The sequence below is a fragment of the Hydra vulgaris genome, chromosome 11 (assembly GCF_038396675.1).
Source record: "Hydra vulgaris chromosome 11, alternate assembly HydraT2T_AEP".
Classification (NCBI taxonomy): domain Eukaryota; kingdom Metazoa; phylum Cnidaria; class Hydrozoa; order Anthoathecata; family Hydridae; genus Hydra; species Hydra vulgaris.
Window position 1 is genome coordinate 18,143,608 of NC_088930.1, and position 26,393 is coordinate 18,170,000.

A 26,393-nucleotide genomic window follows, 5' to 3' on the forward strand; every position below is an offset into this window, starting at 1 on the left:
TATATAAATTAGTAAAAAACACTCATCTAACTTTTTTCTTCAACTTTAAGTTTCACCATTGCTGGATCATCAGGAAGAGTTACTAAATCTCAAAAAAAATTCAATTTATAGAAAAAAATATTTTACAGGAAGTTATAAATTATTATAACTAAAAATAAAAAATTAAATTTTTTTTTATTACTATATTTTTTTGGTTTACAGGAAGTTATAGAAAGTAATTATTAAATAAATTTCTTTGGAATGGGGATAGTTTTATTTGGTCATTTGTTTTTATAGTTTTTTAAGAGGTATTTATTTTCGTTCCTACATTTAGAAATTAATTCAGATTTTTTATTTAATAAATTTTCCTGATTTAAATGAGTAATTAAATTTTTCTAATTTAAATGAGTAATTATGATTCGTAATCCTGATTTCAAAGAGTAATTTAAATATATATATATAAATATATATATATATATATATATATATATATATATATGTATATATATATGGTCAAAGAACATGTGTAGGTCCATTACTTTCAAAATTTATATTTATGACCTACCAGGTGTAAAAGAATTACACACTCTCTTTTTTGCTGATAATACAACAATGATTACAAATATGTTGCAGGGAATTAAAAAAAATTAGTAGTTGGTTTTTAGCGAATAGACTATCACTTAATCCTGAAAAAACAAAAATAATGATATTTGGTAGTGGAAAAAATATAAAAAATAATGTTAAAAGGGCTTAAGGTTGATGTGGAGAAAATCATAAAGAAAAAGTGTTAGCATTCTTGGTATTCTTTAGGACGTCAAAATGAAATGGCATCACCACATAGTAAAAACATCAAAAAAGACAAGTAAAAGCATCTACCTACTTAAAAAGTTTGATAAACTTGTATATCTAAAGTTGCTTTATACAATGCTTTAATTAGAAGCCATTTTATGTATGGAGTAAAATTTTGGGAAACAGTAAATCTTTCTTTTGTAAACATTTGAGTTGTATAAAAAGTTATGCAACTCAAATGTTTACAAAAGAAAGTTCTACTGATTATTGGTCCCAACAAGGTACACACAAGACCAATCCTAAAAAAATGGAGTCTGTTATCATTAGATCAAGAGTATCAAATGGCTATTAGAATCCAAGCATGGAAGATATGTGTTGGATTAGCACCATCATTTTTGGTTAATGATTTTAGCTGGGTTAACATTGATAAATCTTTGAGAGTTAACATAAGAATAGCTCTTCCTAACTTTAAGGGTTGTGTGTTGGCAAATCAATCCATTAACAAAATTGCAATTGAAGCTAATTGATTGAAAGAAACAGATTTGCTTTTCAAGCACAAAAAAATTCAAAAACCAAACAAAAAAACAACCTTTGTGCTCTTAATATGGCTTTGAAATGTCACAATATCGGTTGTGCTGAATGTCGATTGTAAAATTTTGTTTCATTTTTTCATTGCAATTTTTTCAGAGCATCTTTATATAAGTATAAACATAAATTTTTGGAGTTTGCTCTGTCTGGAAGTTAGGTACCTCAAATATCAAAAAAATGCTGCATCCCCGTTTGATATATAATATATATATATATATATATATATATATATATATATATATATATATATATATATATATATATATATATATATATATGTATATATATATATATATATATATATGTATATATATATATATATATATATATATATATATATATATATATATATATATATATATATATATATATATATATATATATATATATATATATATACTGCATGCAGTTTTTATTTGATATGATTTTCTAAACAAAACAAAAGTTAAAAAGACAAAAATTTAATGAATTCCACAAAGAAATTACAACGACTTTTCAGATCATTCCTCAAAGAGTTAAGACATATTGAGTTGAAGCAACAAGAAAAGAAGGTATAAGATCTGTATTATTCCTATTACATTTTTTTTCAAAAAACTAATTTTATAACTCATAATTTCATATGAGCCATATAATATGTTTTTAAAAATATATTCAGAAATATGTCAATCTGGGTCTCAAATAAGCAATATAAAAAATGTATTAATTAAAAAGTAAAAAATTCATTTTTTATTTTCTCTTTACAAAGTTATTATTTTTGCAACTTTTACATAATTTTACTTCTTTTGAATATAGGGTTATCATGCTTTTGAAGAAAATTTAATGGTAAAAAAAGTCTCTTAGGATGGCAATTTTTCTACATGAACTTTTAAACCACTTTTTAATGTCAATTGCCAAAACCATTAAATTAATTATGGTTGATAATAATGTTAATGACTAATCTTTTATATTTCTTGATAGATTTTTATTTTATTTATGTTTACTTTTTTATTTTTATTTTCGTTGTTTTTTATTTTGAAGTAAAGTGTAGATATTTTAATTTTTGACAGACCTTAACTCGGTTAATAAAAATGATTAGATTTTGTTGCAATATTTCGAATTTTTCGAAATATTGCAACAAAATCTTAATTTTTTTTTTAAAATAAAATAGTCAGTGTCCTACTTCAGTTTGTTTGATACAAGTTTCAAATATGTAGTATGTTTGCTTTATTTTATGCATGTAGTATAATTATAATTTTATAATTTAATAACCATGTTATTATTTTAGTGTAAAGCATTTGTGTATTTAAAGTTTGTTTTTATAAATAAAGAATGTATTGCTTAATCTGGAAAATATTGCTTTTCTAGATTTTAGTATTTTAGAACGTCTAATGCCAGAACCGAATTTGTGAAAATGTTTTAGAACCAAATTGTCTAAAAACTGCTTAGAATCAAAAAAAATTTAATTAATTTCTAGAATTGAATTTATTAAACATAGAATGAGATGATCAAATATCATTAAAAGTTGAATGAAACTAAAAACTGAATTACTTTTCACAGCCGATTAATTTAGCATCGAATTTTTTTACAATCGAATTTGTAATTTTAAAACTTAATTACTTTTCATAGCCGATTAATTTAACATCGAATTTTTTTGCAATCAAATTTTTTTACTATTGTAATTTTAATGCATGTGTGATGTTGTTGCAGTTGAAAGATGGCATAATTTTTTTAAACTGGTTTGCTTCTTAAAGGTTAACATTTACATGATCCTGCAAAAAAAGGGTTTTATTATTTTCGAAAATAATATATTTTATTTGTTGCAAAATTTTATGTAAACATAAAAAATCCAACGAATGCATGTGAAAATATATCGAGCTTTGTTTAAATTTAAGATAGCAAAATGGAATACCAAAAAGTTGGAGGTGACAAACGGAAAACATTTGTGTATGTTGCAGGGGACTTTAACTATATTAAAAATAAGGAAAACAATGGTTTTGTGTATCTCAAGTGTAAGCACTATCAACTTTGTGACAGAAGTGTAAAAATTGTTTTGTCAACTAATTTACTTTAGACAATACATGGTCACACTTGTGGAATTAGGCCCCAAAATTTTGATCACCTTCCAGCTCTTGAGAAAATGGGAGACATGGCTTCAACTACACAGCTACCATAACGTGAAATCTACAACAATATCATCCAGTCCTCAACTGAAGGTGTCAAGGCTGCACTTTCAGAAAGTGTGAACAAATTCTACAGAGTGCACAAAGAAGTCGCTACAGCACTAAGCTTATATCTCCAAATGAGGCAGTTCTAAACATGTTGCAACTCAATCCGTTTTCTAACATCTACAAAGGGCTTGTAGAGTTTGAGGATCAACTAGCTTTGTTCTTTTGTTCTTCAATACTGCTGACATATTTGTTAGGTAAATCATTTTTAAGCTATAATTCATTTCAATATCAAAATGGGGAAATCTAACTTAAAATGATTTTTTTTTAGTTTAGATCCCAGCTATTTTTAAATGTTAATAGTTTGTCTTTTTCAGAAACCACTATCCTGTTTGTTGATGCTACATTTTGTGTGGTTCCTGCTATCTTCCATGGTGGTCAGCTGTTCAATATTTCACTGGAGTTTGGAACAATGATCCTGCCTGTTCTGCATGTCTTAATGACTGGACGAAAAGAAGGTCTCTACCTACATGTTTTTAAAAAGTTTCACAAACTTTCTCCAACTTTAGTGCCACAGGTTGTGATGGCTGACTATGAAGCTGCAATCGGAAACTCTGCCATAGCTGCTTTTCCAAACATAAGAGTAACCGGTTGCAGATTTCATTATGCCCAGTCAATTCTCAAAAAGATTAAGGCCATTGGTCTGCAGGTGGAATACACCAGGAATAATGACCCAATCATCAGAAAATGGTGTCGTAAGTTTATTTCCATGTGCTTGCTACCACCTAATTTATTAAGGTCTGAAGTTAACTAAAAGCTGAAACTAACCATTACAGTGTCATTGCTGTTAAAGAAAAAATGAAAAAGTTTGTTAAGTGAGATGTTTTCTGTTTATGGCCTGCGTTATCTTACTAAGAATGTGTCTGAATCCTTACACTCCAAGATGAATCATTCAATGACAGTACACCCTAGGTTTTGGAGTTTCTTGGACGAGCTTGTAAATGACAAAGTGTAAGTCTTTATATAATAGCACCATATTGTTCTGATCCAATAGATGCAGCAGTTGAGATCATATTCTGTACAATTTTAAAATGGAAACTTTATATTTTGCATGCTTATTACCTACAGAAACCTGCTTATGTTAGCATTAATAAATTATATTGTGATTATTTAACCAACCAAATAAAATAGTAAAGACAAAATGCAATCAATCAAAGAAAATTATCTTTAAAGTATCAATTTTAAATAGGTTGTCTATCCAATGGAAGTTGAGATGCGCCAGATCCAAAATGGTTCCCAAACTAGAAGAGAACTGCGTCAAGATCGTCAAAGGCAGCATGAGTGTCATTGTGGGTATGAAAAAAAGCTTGCAAGTGGTGAATGGACTGCAACCAAATTTCTTGAAGCTGCATCATTCCTCTGCAACGATATGAAAATGCAATGAGTTCATGGGACAGGTTAGATTACAATTTTTAAAAATAAACAAAAAGTATTGCATTGTATTAATGTTAGGGGCTTGTTGTTGTCATTGTTGACAGGTGGCATCCTCCTTTGTTGGGACAGTGACAAGGAATTCTACTCGTTAGATGTTTTATACTTTTTTTTAGAAACTGTTGATAAAGAATCTCAATCAAACCGACAATCTTCAAATTGTTGTTTTCACTTGCCGCCATCTTTGCTTATGCCAGCGATATGCTGAAGCCATTCAAAGTAATGCTATTAATCACTGTCCAGTATGTAGAGGACCAACAGCTGATTTTATAAATGTTATTATAAATGTGATTCTATCCTAACAAAGCAGGTTCAAATTCGATTCTAAATAGTTTCGATCAATAAAAAATTTGATTGTCTCATTCTATTTTATTTAAATTTGGTTGCAGTATGTGACACGTATTTTAGTATCTAATATTGTGAGAACCTAAAAATTAAAAAGTTTTATGTAGAAATAGTTGTACAATAAATATGTGTTGAGATGTATTTACAGCAAGTTAATTATTTAAGTTTTCATTATTTCTCTCTTTATTTAAGTTTTATTTACATCATTTTAGTAAAGAAAATAATTAATAAAAATTCATGATTAATAAAACTCATAATTAATAAAAATTGGCTAATTTGACAATTATTTATTAAACCTATTCTATTTATTATTATAAAATGCTTACTAATTTCAAATGACAGTTAGCCATTGGCATGGCTAACTGTCAATTGAATTTAGTAAGCATTTAATGAGCCAACTGATCAAGGAAATAAATTAATAAGAGATTTTAGGGGCTCAGTAGAAAAGTGGTTTAGGCCACAATTACTTCATTTTTAGTAAACTGGAAAAGACTTTAAAGATCTTTTTAAAAATAACAGGAAAAAAGTATGATTATCAGAAGGATAGTATTTGTTATAGAGACAGGTGAAAAAATTTACTTGTATATCTGCTAAAAAATTAGGGCACTATATTACTGAGTTCTGCAATAACAAAAAGGTTACACAACTTTGCCTTTTCAAATTTTTGAAAATACTGTTAATAGAGTTGGTTAGACTAAACGTAAGTTATGTCTATGACTTGTTAATGATTCTTTTATATATGTAAGATGCATTAATTTATGTCTTCATCACCAAAATCATCAGTTAGACCCAAATCAGTTGTCTCCTCATCACCTTTACGAGCAAGATAATAGGGATGATGGACAAGCGGTATGAATTGTATTAGCTCAAAAAGATTACTTAGCTTTTCTTTTGCGAGTTTTCTACTATTGGGGTACAAGGACTCAAGTTCAACATTGATAGTGCCAGATAGCCGTCCACCATTTTGCATTGTTAGTTCAGCATCATGGTGTGTCACTTTTTAAATGTGTTTGCTTCATTTAAAACGAGCGTTGTGATCCTTTTTCTGATTTTATCCAGCATGTCTTTAGCCATGAAACTTAGCCACTCTCCAATGATTTTGCACTGAGAAATTCATTGGTCTCCATTTTTCTTACAATAAATTTTTGGGCCCTCTTCTTTGCATTTTTAGTAAGGTCTGTCCAATAATCTGGAACAAATATTTGGTTCATTTTTTTGGCTTTTACAATCACAGCAAAGTCCTGGTCGCATGAGGAAAAAGTATGCCTGGTACAAAAAATTTCTGTTCAATGGTTTTCAGAGATAGAGATTTGTGCAAAATATATTGTAACAAAAGAGTCATTTTTATATTATGATTTTGTCCACCACAACTATTGCTATACAATATTAAATGGGTCACAGTTTCTGGTATGTGTCAAAAAACTGTCTTGAAGTTTTTATCATGGATTCCAAGATTGTAAATCCAAATTTGCTTTTTATAGTAGGCTATTCCTGTACTAAGCACTGGTGTTGGTAGAGTTTTTTTGTTAGTCAAAAACTAATACCCTTTTGTTTGGATTTATAAGTGCATCTAATGTATTTTCTTTCATTTTTTCTTTTGTCTTTACAGCCATCTCTTGATGAACAATAAGGTCTCTCCTAACAGTGTTCTTTTCTTCACCCTCTGAAAGACTTTATTTTATTGTTAAATAGATCACATTTTTTATATGTATCTGATTGCGAGTGTTGAAAATCTAAATTGAATTTGTATTGAATATGTGTCAAAATACAAAAATTGAAAGTGGGGGGAGATCATTTTCATTGCAATTGCAAACATATTTCTTTTACATCATAGACATTTGTAATATTGGAGACAAATAGATTCTGCAGTGTGTCATTGAAGTAAGTTTTTCAAATCTTTTTAACGTTTCCACATGTATGAGTTAGTTTATAGGTACAAATATTTGCCCTACGGGAGTTATTTGATACAGTATATGTCCTGGTTAACATCTTGGTTAACATTTGAACATGGTTACAATTTAAACAAATGTAACATACAACATGGTTAACATTTGAATCTGCAATGAAAATGTTAGGTAAAAATTATTTTCTAATAAAAAAAGAATTCCTAACACAACAAACTAAATGACCCTAGTTAGTCTTATGCTAGGCTTAACACCAATGTAAACAATTGGTCCTAAGTATTAAGTGACTAAGTATTATATGGCTAAGAGTTATACGGCTGTTTTGATGTGCAAGGAACAAAACTGGATTAATAAAAGTTTTTATAGCAAAGGGACAGATATAGTAAAAGGATGCAACTTGTTGAATAAGAAGCCAAGCAAGAATGAGTTTTGGTTTATCATAATAAAGATGATAGCTTGTTTGAGCATTGACCATGATGGTATTTGTAGAAAAAAGAAAGAAATGCAACCTTACAACAATGGGAGAGTGGCTCAAGCTCGGCAGATAGAGCAGGTCTAATTACATTTACAATGTGCTTTTAGACTTTGTCTGAGAGTACGAGGGTTGTTATTTGTCAATATAGGAATGCCAGCAATATTGCAATATTTTTTTGCTGTAAATAAATGAGCTTTGTTGTCTAACAAAAATTGTGGATTTTAAGTCCAGAATTTAAATTTGTAAGCCACTGCAAGCTTTAGGCTGTTACAGAAGAGAGATCAGATTAAAAATTGGCTGGTTGCTCTAAACAATCAAAAAGTGAAGATTTTTTGTCAAGACAAGAGTATAAAGTTGAGACGTCAGCAAATAGAGCCACCTTAGATGTAAAATTGACATGAAGATTGATATTGTAGATAAGAAACAATACTGAAGCAAAGATAGAACCTTGCGGTACCCTTAAAGTTACTTGAAAAAAAAAAGAGTGTAGGCCTTCAATAATAACTTTACTGCAGTTAGAAAGAAATAATTTAATAATCTCAAAACTTTTATATAAAGAAACTTATAACAGAGTGAAGACTAGTCGTAATATAGTTAGAGAGGTTAAAGTGTTTTTTAGAGTTTTGAAAAATTAGAACCACTTATTTAGCACTTTAAAAAGTTTTGCAAAAATTGAAGAGAGTTCTGGAGAAGATCTTTTGAAGACCATGATGAAAATCTTGTCTTTGGCACAAACTGTAGAAGTGTTTAATTGAGAATTAGCTTTAGCATTGGAAACCAGAGTGATTTGGATGTTTAACAATGGGTTAATCTGTTTAACTGGCAGGAAGAGTACGGCCACCTTTTTACATTGGCTTCTTGGAATAATAAAAATAAAATTTGTTGAGAAGAGAGATGTTCTTGTGAAAAAGATGCAAAAAATGAATAATGTTTAATAAAGCAACTGCTCAAGATGGTGAAAAATGTGAATAGAATAAGGCTTGACTTAAAATTGAAGAGTTAAAATAAAAACTTCCAAACCTTTTAGAACAGAAGGAAAAAAAGCTTCCGAGATGCACTTTTTGCATACATTATGGATATAAACATATATGTTTGCTATTTATTTAGATGCTGGGATACAATATCCTTTCATTTTTATATAAACTTTAGTATTTATATGGTATAGTATTTGCCGAAAGAGATGATGATGATGATGATGATGATGATGATGATGATGATAATGATGATTATGATGATCATATTGATCAAAATGATGTTTATTTATGCATATATATACAAAATATAACATAAAACCTGACCCCGGTCCTGGTCAAATATCCACTCCGGTCGCTTACTAGTCCTGGCCATAACAATAGGGACTAAAAAATTTCTTGTATGAGCCTACTTATTTTTAAACAATTACTACATATCATCAACTCCTGTTAATATAGATATAGGTCTTGCATTTTCTTCAACATATTGATCCCCAATACTTGAATCTGCAATAAAAAAGCACATTTTAGTTTTGAAAATTAGTTGATCCATTGCTTGACATTCGTATCACTCTAGTTTCTGTATTTAAAGTGATTCCCTGCTTAGACTCTTCTACAGCTTGTGGTCCGGACAACATACCTGCTATAGTCTTGCAGAAGTGTACTCTTAAGCTGTCGTCTATACTTTCAAAACTATTTAACAAGTGCTTATCAAAGTATTGTTTTCCAGCCTGCTGGAAAGCAGTACCTGTTATCTCTATTTTCAAAAATTCTGGAGATTGATCTGATTCGTCTAACTACTGTCCTATTAGTTATCTTCCTATCATAAGCAAGGTTTTTGAGTCATTAATTAACAAACAATTAATCTTGAATCTTGAATCTAATAACTTACTTTCTGATCATCAATATGGATTTTGATCTTCTTGTTCTACAGCTGATTTGCTAACAGTAATAACTGATAGGTTTTATTGTGCATTAGATAGAGTTGGAGAGGTTAAAGTTATTCTTGACATTTCTAAAGCTTTTAGGGATTTCCAAAAAACCACACACCGAAACTCGTATATATTTTGTCTATTATTTTCATAATAATAAAACTGGCGATCTTCAATTTGCTCTCATTTAATTCTAATCTATATAAATGTTTTGTAAACAAAAAATGGTATACATTAGAATGTTAACAAAGAATAAATTAAGTTTGAAACGAAATCATGCACAGACAGAAAAACTCAAATTTTATTTTTAAATGTTTTAAACATTGGTAAAACTTTCCAGAAAGTTACAGGATTGCACTATGTATCATAGAGTCACAGCAATCGTTTAAATGCAGTTCATGAATGATCACGAACGGAAGTCACACACAGAAGTTGCGAATTGATTAATTTCATGTAGATATTTTTAAGAAAATAAATTGCTTGTGAGTATTTTAAGTGAAATATTATACTTCTACGACTCATATTTAGTATATTTTCAATGAGAAATGGCAGTTATCAATTATTTCTAGCTTAAGTATAGCGTTTTGAAAATTTTTGTTTATTTTCAAACATGAGCAATATTATTTCGCAAAAAAATAAAACGATCAAAATATATATATTTAATTTATTCAGGTAGCCTAAAATATGATAAAAATATTTTTGTTATAAAAGTTTTTAAGAAAATCATAATAGTTTGCATATTGCTTAAGTCTCAGCTTTTAATTGCTAAAACAAAGAAAAATAAAAAATCATGCACAGAAATGAAAATCCCCTTTTGATAAAGTTTGGCATGCTGGTCTTCTCCATAAGCTATCTTCTTATGGTATGTCTGGTAATATCTTTAAGATTATTGAATCCTTTCTTACCAATCGTAGTATAAATGTTATTTTCGATGGACAGCACTCTTCTTCATATCCTGTAACTTCAAAAAAAATCTACTGTAAGTTTTAGATAGTAAAGTTTTACTAGATTTTGTCAATCGTAATTTTTAAAAGACCGGTCAATCAAATTAAAATTTCCAAGGTTGTTTTTTTTTTACATACAATTTGTGAGTGGTCAAAGTTTGATGCAAATCTGGGTGGTACCCATGGGTATTTTAGGTGATTTGATGAAATGACCTGGGTGAGTTAACAGGCCAGGGCTAATAACCTCAATCTATTTCTTGTGTAGCCAGCTGCTAACAAGTTCATTTCTGTGACATTAGGCTCCATCATGGTAATGTTTTTATGGGTATTCATGATGTTCATTAGTATTTCAAGTTTTTTTTGTTAAGTATTTCAAAGTAAAGATGGCATGAGCCATAAAACACCACTTTGATTGGCTATAATAGCAATCCAAATTTGATTTCAGTTTTTTGGCAATATATCAACCTAACATTTGTAGAACAACAACAAAATTACTCAATTTATGATTTGTTGCTAAACATTACATTCTTACAATCTTCCCCTGACCGCCCATGTATTTCTGACAAAAGGCAATATGGTCTATTTTTTTGAGAAAAGTTTTTTTGTCAGAACATGGCTCTTTAAATAAAATTGTTTCCATAAATATCTTTTAAATGGCATAACACTTGGTGTAACACCAGTTACACCAAGTATAATATGTATGATTATACATTATTGTATTATAATATCATTTAAAATTTTATAGGTTTTTCTTTTCTACTGGTCAAGTTATATCTGCATTCATAAGTTATATCATTCATGAATTTTTTTAGTGTTTTAGAGTTATTTAGATGATTATTTAAAGTTGATTTTAAATAATAATTTAGAATTTGGTTTGGCAATCTTCTCCTATGTATAAGTATGTGAAGGACAAGTTTGTATTTCCTGCATCGTCACTGAACAATACTTTGTTTTTGGAGCAATACACATTATTGCTTAATGCAATTAAGGTTTCCCAGGTAACTTTAATATAATATTTGTAATGAGTTAGGTATTACTGAAATATAAACCTAGTTCAATATTTTTTAAACTTAGTCTAGATTTGATTCTGTATTTATTAATACGATTTCCAGTTTTAAATATACTTGTTTTTACATCAAACATTTACCTACATTTGACCTACTCAGTTTATCTTCTTTATTAGATAAATATAACTCAAATCAACTTCTTCTTCATGTTTTTTTTAAAGCTAACAACTCTTTTTAAAAGGTCACGTGATTTTCTGATGCATACAACTGTCGTCATTTATTTTTTATCTTTGAGTTTCAAATTAATAAACTTTTAATATTTATCAAAAAACGTTTTTCTGGCAATAAATGAAGATCAATGACATCCATGACAAATTTTTTGTTCTTCAAATTCGTTGATATAACTATAGAGATTTTATCTATCATTAAATTTTGAGATAAGGCTCTAGAGATATTACCTTTAGACACATTAGTGTCTTAGTTAGGTTTTAGTATTATTATTATTTTTTATTATTATGATAGAAAATATTCAATTTTTCTACTACTTACAGTATTTAAGTTATTCTTGGTAACAATATTTTAGGTTTAGTTTAGGTTAGGTAAACAATATTTTAGGTTTCATCCTAGCTATACTCTTTATGTTTCATAAAGAGAATATATTAAATCTTTATTCACTAAAAAATAAACAATTTTGTTATTAGTTAGTAATATTGTCAATTCATTTTTTTTTTTTTTAGGGAATTAGTGCAATGTATAAAGGAGCTGGCGAACGAACAATTGAACAATCTGCAAATTTAGTAGGACTAAAATTACCAAAGCTATATGTAGATCCGATTAAAACTAGTTAAATTCCTAAATGAAAATTATATATCAATAACAATAAGTTTGTATCAATTAATGTATATAACAGGGCCGGACCCGTGTTTAAGTGAAAGGGAGGTTCAAATTAAAAACATATTGTTCATAACCTCCAATTACTATAGTTTTTTCTAAAATATTCTTATTTTACATGTACAAAAATAAAAAATGAAGTTGGAAAATTTTGAATTTGAAAAAATTTTGGGTTTAGTCCTATTATTTGGACAATAATTGGGTCCAGTCTTTTTTTGTTAATATTTTTTCAGTTTTTTTCATGATTTTAGTTATTTTTATTATTTTATGATTTTTTTGTTCGTTTTTCAACTCTTTAGTAAACTTTTTTATGTAAAAGTGTTTTGCCCAAACAAGCTAATCAAACTAAAGCAAAATGTAAGTTGAAAAAAAACTTTTTTTTGTGACAAATACCGAAAAAAAAATATTAAGAAAAGGTTTTGTATCTTTATGCACAAAAATACCATATGTCTCAGGACTCAAAGTATAGTTGTTGAATATAGATTTCGTATTATCAAACAGTGCTACTGTTTGAGTTTTTAAATTTTTTTATAAAAGATATAATTGTGTTGTCAAAATTTTTGTATTTTTCCATAAATTATTATGTTTTTTTTTATTTCAACATAAACATAATTAAAATTGGGTCTTTGTGATAAGACTAAGTTTGTCTTCTTCTAGCCCCATTCATGTAAATATTTGTTTTCATAGATTACAATTGTAAATTATTTTCTTATGGGCAAATAAATAAATTACACAAACATAAATTAAGTATTTTGTTTGTTTTACATAAAATATGTTTAGCTAATAGTCCCAGTTTATTTAGTTAATATTTGGTTTATTTAAATTGCCTTGAGCTACTGATATGAAAATTAAATGTTATTTTTAAAAACATTGAATTTTTAGCAAACACTACTTAAGTGTTTTAATTTTATTGTTTAATTTTTTTTATTGTATTATTGAGATTTTTTTGAGATTTGTTTAGTCTAGTTATTATTTTATTTAATTTAATTTTTATATTTACTACTTATTTTTGAGGTTTAATTTTTTTGAGATTTATTTGCTTAGTTAAGTTATTATTTTATTTTCTTTAATTACATTTAATTTTTATATTTACTACTTACTTTAATTTACTACTCTTAAATATGTTAGGGTTTAAGTTTTTTTTTTCAAAAATAAAGATAAAATGACATATTTGCAAAAATAAATTTAAAATCGCATATATGTCTTTTGCTAAATAACAAATTTCCTCATCATCCTTTACAAAGGATAACAAAGAGAAAACTGGTTAGGCCAAGTTATGCTAAATTAAAGTTAATACCCATATCATCAAGTGTAAAATATTATGGGTGCCAACCTTTAGTATGAAGACCTGGGTATACAAAAATTTTGGATGAATAAAAAAACATTACCATGTATTTTGGGTTATAGGTTGGAAAGTTGTTCAGGACCAAATTATTTTAACATTTTTATTTTATTTGCATCTAATTAGATGCAAACAAAAAAAGGATAATCCAAGAACATTAATAAGAATAAATTAAAAGAATTAACACATTATAAAATTATTTTATTAAATTATATCCATAAATTTTAATTAAAATAGTATATCTTTTTAGTAATTAAAAAAGTATTAATTCCTAATATGGCATCCTCATTTAATGAAGAAGAAGCCCCTCAAAAGCTAACCGAATTATTTACTATTGGCTGGAAGTTATTTCAAGATATAGAAAATAGTGAAGAAGATACATTAGCTTTGCAAGTGAGTTTAATGTTTAAATTAATAAAAGTAAAAATAACAACAAAAATAATAATAATAATAACAAAAATACTAATAACAACATTAATAATAATTATATTATACATTTTAATAAATTAAGTATGTTTAAATTTAATTATATTAAATATTGATGTAAGCGTATTTTCCACTTAGTTTTTTAATTGAATAATAATTTAAGTACTATTTGACTGCTTTTATAAACATTCACTTATATAAAAGCAGTCAAAATAGTATAGAATGCATGGTAAATAAATTATTGTATACAGTTGATTAATCAAAGTACCTTTTGGAATTATAATGTTTAGAAGATAAATTATTTATTATGATTCCAGTTAGGAATCATAATAAATAATTGCTACATTAAGTTATCACACTTATTAAGGTATCACAATACTTGACTAGTACAAGATAGAAGCTAATGATTTCAGACTTTTATTGTTTTTTGTTTTTTTATTATTTTAGAAACTGATAGTACTTTATTAAGTGAATTTATTAAAAGATTTATTGATTTATATTAAGAGGTGTTATTTTTATTATCAATAGTTTTTTAGTACCTATAATTATTTTTTTGTTGTTGCCTATAGTATGTGACCATGGCCCAGCTAAAAAATAGTATTAGCAGAGGTTATTAGCCAAGGTTAGGATATAATGTATAATACATTATATATTTATGTATATAAATGCTATTTATTATATACTAACATATAGTATATATATATATATATATATATATATATATATATATATATATATATATATATATATATATATATATATATATATATATATATATATATATATATATATATATATTTATATATATATTTATATATATATATATATATATATATATATATATATATATATATATATATATATATATATATATATATATATATATATATATATATATATATAGTAAGCTTTGTATAAATAATATCTGGTGGTACTGCCTACTAAAATATTGTGTTTATGGTTCCATTTGACTCTCTTACTCAGTCCCCTGTCCGTCTTCTTACTATTACTAGTAACATCTTTAATAGTCTTAAATTAGCAATATTTTAACATCTAATCTTAAATTTAACTATGTTTTTTAACAATTTTAAATTTAACAATGTTTTTTAACAGTTTTACTGCAAAAAAGTATTAATTCCTAAAAAGTATTAATTACTGTTGCTGGTTTGTTAACTATTATAAAATAAAGGTTTTATTCTGCATTAAATGGATCAGGGTTTCCACTCCTCCTTAAAAACCTTGAATATCCTTAAAAAAAAAAAAAAATCCTTAAAAGTCCTTTATAACCTTAAAAAAAGTTAAAATTTGACTGCCCTCCTTAATTTCTCCTTAGTTTCTTTCTTTTTTTTTTTTTTATCATCTAGGAAATTAAAGCAAATGGATTATACTTATCTTTAGAGAAGCATATAGTTTTTTCTTTGATGAGTTAAAATCCTATACTTTTGTTTTATATATATATATATATATATATATATATATATATATATATATATATATATATATATATATATATATATATATATATATCATATATTAGCCCTCTGAGTATTAGAGTAAGTTTTTAAATGGTTTTGTCTTTAAAGATATTAAACAAACTTTATATTAAAAAGATTGTTATATGTTTTTCACTAATTACCTTTAGATGCCTAAATATAAAAGTAGTTTCCGGAATATTTGGTTAAATAGTGATAGTTACACTTCTTGATTTCAGAGAGATAAAAATCCAAGCCTTGCAAGACGCAAAGTTTGTTTTAAGTCATTCTCATTAGCAGGCATGGGTATAAAGGCTCTTGATGTACATGCAAGAAGAGCAAAGCACATATAGCGATTGCCTAAAGAGGGTTATGTTGTTTTGTTCGAAGCAACTTTGCAATCAGTACCACAGAAGCCTACTTCATCAAAGCAATGTATCATTTCAGATATGCTTCAGAAGGAAGCAGTTTTGAAAGCAGAATTAATTTGGTGTTTAAATATTGTTCAAAGCAAATACTCTTTTAGATCAAAGTGAGAATAAGTCTAAACAATTTGCTTTGATGTTTCCAGATAGCAAAATTGCCAGCGACTTTTCATGTGGTCGAACAAAATCTAGCTATATTGTAACTCATGGTCTTGCCCCTCATTTAAAAAAAATTCTGATAAAAGATCTTAACCTGCTGGATAACTTTGTATGTCTTTCTGATGAGTCTTACAATAAAGTTGTAAAGAAAGATCAAATAGACTTACATGTTATACTTCAGAGTTCATGGCAAAAGCTGAAGCCCCAGATATTCTAAATATGTTTAAATCCTGCATGACTGGTTTAAATGCTGAAAAAATGCTTTAGGTTTCTATGGATGGCCCTATTGTAAATAAACTGTTTTTGGAAATGCTCAACAAAGAACGTCATAACAATGAATTAAATACACTCATTGATATTACTTGTGGTTTACATACTATCAATGGATCCTTTCAAACTGGTGCTAAAGCTACAGATTGGAACTTAAAGAAGTTAATGTCTTCAATGTACCAAATATTTCATTAAAGTCCATCAAGAGCAAGTGATTATGAAAGAATAGCTGAGGCAACAAGTTCAGATTTTCCTTACATATTTTGTGGCACTCAACGGGCTGAAAATCAAAGTGTTGCCAAGAAAGCAATAGAGGTTTGGTCAAAATTAATCTTAGTTATTGACTACTGGAAGCCTTTACCAAAGAGTAAGCAACCTGAACTTGGTAAATCAAGGCAAAACACCAACTTTGACCATTTAAGTGCTTGAACAAATAAAGTTTTAGTTCTTTTAAAGTTAAAGTTTTTTGAAGAAATTAGCGGCAGTCTAAATACATTCCTTGGTAGGTAATATTTGATCCAGATGCAATTTTATTGCTTTTTATGTAATATATTTTGTATTATTACTAAAGTATAGAAATATTCTGAAATACTCTTTTCATATTATTTTTAAAATTTTGAGAAAAAATCACAAAATGTTATTTTCAATCTTGCTATTTTTTTTTCTTCTTGTTTCTTTTCAAACTGATAAACCAATGAATCCTTTTCTGGTGGTGACACTTGAAGAACTACTATGCAACTTTTATGTGAAGTTCATTCGATGTTTCTTTTAAATGACAAAACTACAACATCTTTGTTAAAAATAGATTTGTTTAATTGCGCAAACTGGCTTTCAAACAGCAAGATTGATGTTAGTTTTTCACTGAAGTATTATCTCCAGCAACTCAAGAGTAACAGAAAGATTACTGATGTTCAAATTGACAAGTTAAAAAAGGAAATGATGTGATTTTCTTGTCTCAATGTGTACTCATATTATTGAGAAAAACCCTTTGTCTTCACTGGTTGCTCGTTGTCTGGTTTGTATTTCCCCATCATTTATGGTTGAATATCACAGAAAAGTGTGATTTTTTTTTGAATAAATTGTTGATGAAGCTTGTTACTTTCAAGAAAATTAGAGCTTCTGTTGGTGATTTAGCAAAGAAAGAATATTCCGAGTTCTATAAAAGTGTGATCGTTGATAACAAAAAAGTATTTTTGACTTTTGATAAAGATTAGGATTGTTTGCACTACTTTTTGTGGAAATACACTGATTTAAAGATGTATGCAAATCTACAGTACATTTTCAAAATTGTCCTCATTTTATCGCACAGACAAGCTCAAGTTGAACGTGGTTTTAGCATCAACTAAAGTCTGAACGATGGCAATATGTCCCCAGACACTATCTCTTTACGTTCAATCCAAGATTACCTCACATTTCATGGGTTCAAGGCTCATGAAGTTGAAATAACAAAAGATTAATTAGATTACTGCAAACAAGCAAGAAAGAAGTATTTTGATGAAGCCCTGTCTGTAGAAAAAACAGTGAACATGGAAGCAAAAAGAAAAGTTATAGAAGATATTAAAATTGACAATACTTAAATTTGACAGACATTATCTATATTTGAGAATTTAAAGAATCTCTTGAAATTGGATTCCGTGCTGAAAAAAGAATAGCCTTAGGTTTCTGTCTTGAATATAAATGTGTTTTTAGTTTATACCACTAAATGTAATGTCATTAGTTAATGCTTCCTTTTCTATTTAGACGACATTAAAGCTGATATATCATAATCTAATGCATTATATATATATATATATATATATATATATATATATATATATATATATATATATATATATATATATATATATATATATATATATTCATTTATAATAGTTCATCTATTTATATTTAAAATTTATTGAAAAAAGAAAGATTCTGTTTTAATATAATTGTTTTCTCCTTAATTCTCCTTTTTCCTTCAAAAAATTGTCGCTCATGACGAATCTCCTTAAATATTAGGTAAATATCTCCTTAAATCTCCTTAAAATCCTTAATTTTAGCCCCAGTTTTAATAGTGGGAACCCTGTGGAACCGGTGAAGTATAGGCTATTAATCTTAACATAGCCAAGTCATAAAGTCTTATGATAAAGTCTGGCTTCATCCATAAGCTCTCTTCATCATGTTATGTATCTGGGAAAATTTCAAACTTATTAAATCTTTCATTTTTAATGCATTATTAGAGTTATCTTTGATGGACCCTTACTTATTTCCTTGGTCCTGTGTTTCTCATCTAAATTAACCTTTCATAAATTTTTACGAATTGTAGTTTTTGTGATTCTAGTCACAATTGGCTTTGTATACAATATATCAGGTCTTGTTAAGAAGGGCTACGCAGCTCACATTTTACATGCGTAATAGCAATATGCATTCAGCAACTTTAGGTGAAGCAAAAAAAAATTTATTTTGGAATATTTAAATTATCTTTTAATATCGCTCAAGTGACTTTTTTTCAGTAAATATTAAGTCTGAAAAAAAAACATTTAACTGTAACTGTGATTTTTTTTTGTAAAGAAACTGATTATCTTTTATAATTTTTTTTTTCAACTAAAAGACTTTAAATTAAATTATGCTTAAATTATGATTTTAATAATTTAAAAGTTAAATTTAGTTTTAACGGAATCTAAAATAGTTAGTAAATCGTAGAATGTAAAATTTAGGTCTAAAGGAATATAAAATAGTTTTGCAATATTATTTGAAGAAAATTTTTTTTTTCTTATTATCTGTTTACTCATGTAAAATACGTCTCTCCATCATAGATTTCCATTTCATGGAAAAGCAAGACAAAGCTTTAATTTTTCTTTGAAAATAGGAGAAGTGTTTTTTATTAAGATAATTCTTTTAACTAATGTATTTAAAATTTTTTGTTTCTTGCTATTCAATATCCTGTAAAGTTTTTTTGACATCAAGTTTTTTTGACAAAATGCAGTAGTGGTGTAGTGGTAAAGCGCTCGCTTCATAAGTGAGAGGTTTCAAGTTCGATCCCCACCACATTCCTGGTAGTACCACGCTCAACTTGTTTCTCAGTGCAGCGGCCTTGTTCGTCAAGGTTCGTGTTTTGGAGTTATAGAGTTGAGAGAGGGTTATAACCACTATTAAGTAGCCTCCTCATCTGTAGTGGCCTTCTCGGCCTTGAGGAGGCGAATAACAAAAAACAAAAACAAAAAAAAAGAATTGTTTGTGATCATAAATTATGTTTATGAATATCTTATTGGTAACTGATAAAATTTACCTATAAAAAGTTGTATATAATCTTTTTATTAAATGTTGCATTTATTGTAATGTTATTGTTGTTGTTAAATGTTTGTTAAATTATACATGTAAAAATAAATATTGCATGATACATGTAAAAATAAATGTTGCATGATGCATGTAAAAGTAAATGTTGCATGATGCATGTAAAAAAAAATGTTGCATTATACATGTAAAAATAAATGTTGCACGATACATGTAAAAATAAATGTTGCATTATACATGTATAAATAAATGTTGCATGATGCATGTAAAAATAAATGTTGCATGATACATGTAAAAATAAAAAAGTTTGTTGTGATAAAGATTATGTTAAGGATAAGTTTCTTTTAAGAAATATATTATAAGCAAATCTTTTCCAAATATCGAATTTAGATTTCATTAGTAATTTTTGTTATATTATTTTAAATGATTATTAACATCATTTAAAATTTTATTTTAACACGGTATTTTAAAAATATCTAAGCTGTGTTAAAGTTATATTAGCGTTTTGTTATGCAATAAAATCTCATAACAAAACCTGATATATAATTTCAAAGTATACAATGTATAATATTGAAATTTAATAATTTTAATAATGGTTTGACAATAATTTGATTATTATTAATTTAATTATTACTTTATTTTATTTTTCATTCATTACAATTATTCTTTACAGAGTAAGATGGAAGAATGTATAAAATGCTTGGTGCGATGTACTCATATGGTCAATTTGCTGGGAATTTTTAGTTCTAATGAAACAATAGATGAAGTTTCTACAGAAAATGTAAAGTTAGTAATAATATTATTTATCCTCTGTATTTTATTTTTTGAACTTCTAAACATTTTGTTTTAAAATTCTTGATTTTTAGATTGTTTTTATTGCCTGCTTTTCTTGGTGATCTTTATATGAAAATTGTGACAAATGATAGAAAGACAGCTGTAAAAAGCTCTAAGGTTTGTAGATAGAATTATACAATGCACATAATTATGTTTATTTCTCTTTTTTTGATATTTAAATTGTGTTGGTATACTTATACAGGTGTACTTCCAAGACTTTTTAAAGAGATGTCAAAATTATGAAGCAACAAAAGTAGTATGTGCTTACTGTTTTTTCTTATTCGAAGACAAACCTGATTTTTCAAACGATTCAAACGATTCAAATTTCTTCTTTTAGTATCTCTTTATTATTTTGCATCTTTTTTTTTCTTTAATGGATTGATTTTGATCAAAAAAATATTTTTTGAATAAAAATAATTTAATTAAGTTATTAATTACTTAACTGTCAGATGTTTTAATTGGTTTGTTAACTGTCCAAAAATGTGTTAATTAGTTAATTTGAGAATCGAACTTTTTGAAACATTTTACAGTTTAAAAAAAATTTATAACTGATGGTAAATTTTTTTACATTTATTATTCTAGTTATATTATTTTTACTTTAATATTTTTGTGAAATAGAATTATCAAATTTATTAACGCTCTCAAGAGAGTTGCTCTGATGTCAAAGATGAAAGAAATGACTATGATTAGAATATTAGGGGGTACTGTAAGGCTTGATTTCAAACCAACAAGAGGAAAGTAAATTAAAAAAGTAAATTCTGATTTCATAAGGTTAAGCAGTACAATTTCCATTAGAAAGTGACCTCAGCCCAAGGTTCATTATAAAAAAATTTGCAAATAAAAGTCAACTATAAAGTAGTAATAAAAAGATAATGAATAAGTGAAATTTATGTAAAAGACATACAAGATAAATGTTTTAGTACTATCATAGCCTAAATTGCTTGAAGGAAAACAAGGTGAAACTGAGCACAAGCTAGGATCAGAGAAAAGATAACTAATTTGGTTCTTAAAATAGAATCACAAATATAGTTATCAGGTTTTATTTAGTTATTATGTTTGTTTGACAACTGCATTAGCTTCGTTATCACAGTGGTACTAGAGTTGAGTAATTCAGTGAGCATTAATGCATTGGCAAATAGATAAAAAGAAAATCTAGGTCATTTTGATCAGAAAACACATCAAAATAAGTTCAATCTTGGGGAAAAGGTGAATAAATACACAATAAATAACTAAAAGAAATGTGATTGATTGAAGTTGTGCTAAATGAAACCCATAGAAGAATAGGCAGAGAATTCAAACTACACAACAAATAGGAAAATTAATATGCAAGTATATGCCCAGGCAAAGTATAAGACTATTGAAGTCTATGCAAATTAAAAGAAAATAGTTTTTAACACTGAGATGTGAAGATGAAACAAACAAATTTGAATTATTCTTACAAGGAACAAGTAGGTCTCACAAGGAACAAGTAGGTCTTGTGAGTTTTACAAAAGATTTTACATTTGAATTTTTTACAAATATTTGTAAAAAATTTAAATAATTTGGTATTAATGATAGTTTTGAAATTAAAATAGTTTGATAGCAAAAGACTTCTTATGTAGCCTCAACAGCATAAACCAATAACTTGGGCTGTCGAAAGTTGTAAAAATGCCTGCCCGGGTACCAGTCAAACAAACAGTCTGTTACGCAGGTACCTGTTAAAAAAAATTATTCGAAGACTTCATTTATTTAGAGTTGTTCTTTTTCACTTAAATTTTTTTACAAAATTTTAAACATGATTTTATTGCAATTAAAGTGAAGTATAATTTACAAAATTATTTTAAATTATTTGCAATTATTTTAAAAGTGAAGTATAGTTAACGAAAACCAAAACTTTTCTTTTACAAAATATTTGTTTCAGAATAATGAACCCTATTTTCTTATAACATTTAAGTTGTTTAGAATAAACATTTTATGTACTCTTAAAAATAATCTTTTTTTTTTAAACTGTGTATACATATTTAAAAGGAGCTGAAAGCATTTTAAATATAATTTACCTTAACTTAAACTAACTTGAATTATATTTCCCATCTTTCAGGTTTTGAAAGAGTTTTGTCTAAGAGACAAACTAATAAATTAGTTGGAGGAGTTCTGGTTTATGTACATTGAAACATTGTACATAACGTGAGAAATAATAAATGGGTTTCTGAATCAGAAACTCAAATAACTTTTCAAATGTTATGTTTCATATTTATAAATTTCTGATGGTGAAAAAGAAATTGTAACAATTGAAATTTTTAAAAACAAGATCTTCAAGATCTTCTCTCACTACAAAGTTAATGTTGTTAAATTGTTACATTACAATGGTTTTAAACTTCAAAATGAACTTTAAACTTATCAAATGACCATTACCTGTTAACAGCCTTACCAAAAACCCTAACATGGATATGTGCAATATAGCACTGTAAATACTCTAATCTTTGAGAGCTCTACCATAGAGTCGGCCTAAGAACCATTGTATCCTTATAAGAAGATAACTGAAAAATGTTGCATATCCACTACCAAAAGAGAAGCAGGTGCAAAAATTCTGAGTCAAGAAAATCCAATGGTTATTATTCTTATTAAGCAGGGAACAATGCCAGATTTGCATCTACCAGATTTGCATCATCATCGTCAGCCTTTTAGATGAAAAGTAGTATATTGATTTAAAAAAATAAAGAATTTTTTTCATTAAAAAGTTATTAACTAGTTATTTAATAAAATAAATCTGATTGGTTGGTTTAAATGTTTTAAAATCCAAAAATTAAAGAATGTGTATTGTTTTAATAAAATTTGTTTTCTATTCAATATAATCTCTCAACTTAATTAGACTTATTCCAATGATGCTCTAATAGCTTTATGCAATATCTGTAATGATTTTCCTTATTTGCTTTTTCTTATATTAAAATCTTGTATTAAATGTGAATTTCTTTCTGTGAATAATTTTTTCTTACATTTTTTAACAATTTTAAATATATATTTTTTAATTGACTAATATTTTCTAATTTATTACAATAATAAAAACAGCTTAAAAATTGTATACTACAATCTTGATTTAATTTTTATGTTTTGATCAGTATTTTTTTATCCTAAAGGACATACGTCCATATTTACAAACAGATGTTGAAGAACAAGTTAGTAATCAAAAACAAACACGAGAAGAAAAGATTCAAAGATATAAAGAAAATGATAGCATAATAAAAAATATCAAGGTAACATTTAGATACTTGGTTTAAATAACATAAAAGTTATAGTTATATTTTTTAAATAATTAAATTTAAAGAACTAAATATTATTACTTAGCAATAGTTGTAAACATCTATTGCCGCTGTTGTTTTGTTTTTTGTTGTTGCTTTTAACTATTATTGTTGTTTCTAACAAATGTTATTGTTCTTGCATCTCTTGATATCTAACTTATAACTTAGTTGGTGCAATCTCTTTTGGAAAAGTCTCCGCAAGCTGTTGATGAAGATCAAATGGTAGTCTTTATTTATTTTTTAATCATCTTTTTTTACTTTGAAATTTTTAGGTTTCAAAAAATTAAAAAATTTTTAATAGAGTTTCTCATCGAACAACATTATTTCAAATCGATCAGTATTATTTCTAGAGAAAGTTTTACATGGACTGGCTTCATCTATGGATAAACAAAGCAATTGAAAATATTCCTATGATAAAAAGTAAGGGTATTGGTTCAATTGGTAGATTTTATTGGCTTTGAGTTCTCAGGTAAAGTTAAACTCTAAAGTGAAAAATATAGCAATAGCAGAAAGAAAATAAATACAAATAAAAGAAAGCTTAAAATTAAATATTTCTAAATTAATAACTTATTATTTTTAAAAAATCTTTAAACTATTTTTAATAAATAAATTTTTAAAGATATAATAAAAATTCAAAGGTTAAAAAGTTAAATTTTGGTTAAAAAGTTAAATTAGGTTAAAAAATAAATTTTGTATTTTAATGATAAATGTTTTCTAATAACTTTAAATGGAAAGAATAATCATTTCTACCCACAAATACACCCAAAAATATTATGAAAATATTTTTTTGCTGAGTCAGCAAAAGTTGAGTAAAATTTATGCACACTTAAAATGTTTTTACTGAACCTAAAATATACATCCAATGAACTTAAAAATTGCACAATACCTTTATGTTGCCAACACAAACGGACTGTAGCAGAATTTTTTGAAAAAAATATTTTTTTTTTAAATGGCAGATGAAAGCAACTGAAGCTTGAAAAAAATCCATTTTTTATTAAGGATAATTATTCAAAACTTAAAATATTAGTACGAGGTTTATGTAATTCTGCTACAGTCCCTCAAGTAATTGTTGAGTAGTGCACTCTAAAAATTTCAATTAATTGCTTTTACATTTAAAAAAAATCAGTTTTAAGTTTTGTGCTATATCAAAGAAAACAATTCTATAAAAAGATACATTTAAAAAACATACATCAATAATATGTTGCATGTATGTATAATATATGTATATATATATACATATATATATATATTTATAATATATATATATTTATAATATATATATATTTATAATATATATATATTTATAATATATATATATATTATAAAAAAAAATTATTATATTAATTAATTATATATATATTACAAAAAAAAATTTTCTTTAAGGCCATACCTTAAAAAAAATATATTTTTTCAATCAAGGCCCCCCAATATCAAAATTGTGGTTAAGGCTCTGATGTATATATATGTATATGTATGTATATATATTGTATATGTATGTATATATATATTTTATATGTATGTATATATATATTGTATATGTATATATATATATATATATATTGTATATGTATGTATATATATGTATATATATGTATATATATATATATATATATATATAATTATATTTATATATATTTATAATATATATATATATTGTACATGTAGATATATATATTGTATATGTATATATATATATATATGTAAATATATATAAATATAAATATATATATTTTTATATATATATATATATAATTATATTTATATATATTTATAATATATATATATATATATTGTATATGTATATATATATATATTGTATATGTATATATATATATGTAAATATATATGTAAATATATATATATATATATATATATATATATATATATATATATATATATATATATATATATATATATATATATACAGTGGTGGCCAAAAGTATGGAAACTTTTTTAAAATTACATTTTTTTTTATTTGTATTAAATGTATGTATATATATATTGTATATGTATGTACATATATATTGTATATGTATATATATATATATATATTGTATATGTATGTATATATATATATATATAATATATATATATATATATATATATATATATATATATATTTATATATATTTTAATATATTTATATATATTTATAATATATATATATATTGTACATGTAGATATATATATTGTATATGTATATATATATATATATGTAAATATATATAAATGTAAATATATATATTTTTATATATATATATATATATAATTATATTTATATATATTTATAATATATATATATATTGTATATGTATATATATATATTGTATATATATATATATATATGTAAATATATATGTAAATATATATATATATATATATATATATATATGTATATATATATATATATATGTATATATATATATATATGTATATATATATATATATATATATATA

The 26,393-nt window shown here is 25.9% G+C and overlaps 2 protein-coding genes across 2 annotated transcripts in view; both read left to right on the plus strand.

Annotated features, from left to right (window-relative positions):
- The first annotated feature begins 1,769 nt into the window (after positions 1-1,769).
- LOC101240220 (protein FMC1 homolog) lies at positions 1,770-12,452 on the plus strand. Its single transcript, XM_065810334.1, has 3 exons — positions 1,770-1,907; positions 11,429-11,560; positions 12,307-12,452. Exons 1-3 carry the CDS (start codon positions 1,821-1,823, stop codon positions 12,415-12,417), a joined length of 330 nt encoding a protein of 109 aa, XP_065666406.1. The 5' UTR covers positions 1,770-1,820; the 3' UTR covers positions 12,418-12,452.
- A 1,591-nt stretch (positions 12,453-14,043) lies between these two features.
- The window catches only part of LOC101240134 (immunoglobulin-binding protein 1), a 30,512-nt gene continuing 18,162 nt past the window's right edge, over positions 14,044-26,393 (plus strand). Inside the window, exons 1-7 of the mRNA XM_065810335.1 lie at positions 14,044-14,195; positions 20,501-20,613; positions 20,694-20,778; positions 20,864-20,917; positions 23,775-23,891; positions 24,105-24,158; positions 24,287-24,356. Coding sequence (XP_065666407.1) covers positions 14,079-14,195; positions 20,501-20,613; positions 20,694-20,778; positions 20,864-20,917; positions 23,775-23,891; positions 24,105-24,158; positions 24,287-24,356 — 610 coding nt within the window. The 5' untranslated portion in view covers positions 14,044-14,078. The remainder of the gene's footprint in view (positions 14,196-20,500; positions 20,614-20,693; positions 20,779-20,863; positions 20,918-23,774; positions 23,892-24,104; positions 24,159-24,286; positions 24,357-26,393) is intronic.

Bases quoted from the DNA above. Each gene is read 5' to 3' on its own strand.
- LOC101240220 (XM_065810334.1), top strand. From the start codon at position 1,821: ATGAATTCCACAAAGAAATTACAACGACTTTTCAGATCATTCCTCAAA. The intron at 1,908-11,428 runs GTATAAGATCTG...ATAATAATTTAG, and splicing joins TGAAGCAACAAGAAAAGAAG to AATTTGGTTTGGCAATCTTC. The intron at 11,561-12,306 runs GTAACTTTAATA...TTTTTTTTTTAG, and splicing joins ATGCAATTAAGGTTTCCCAG to GGAATTAGTGCAATGTATAA.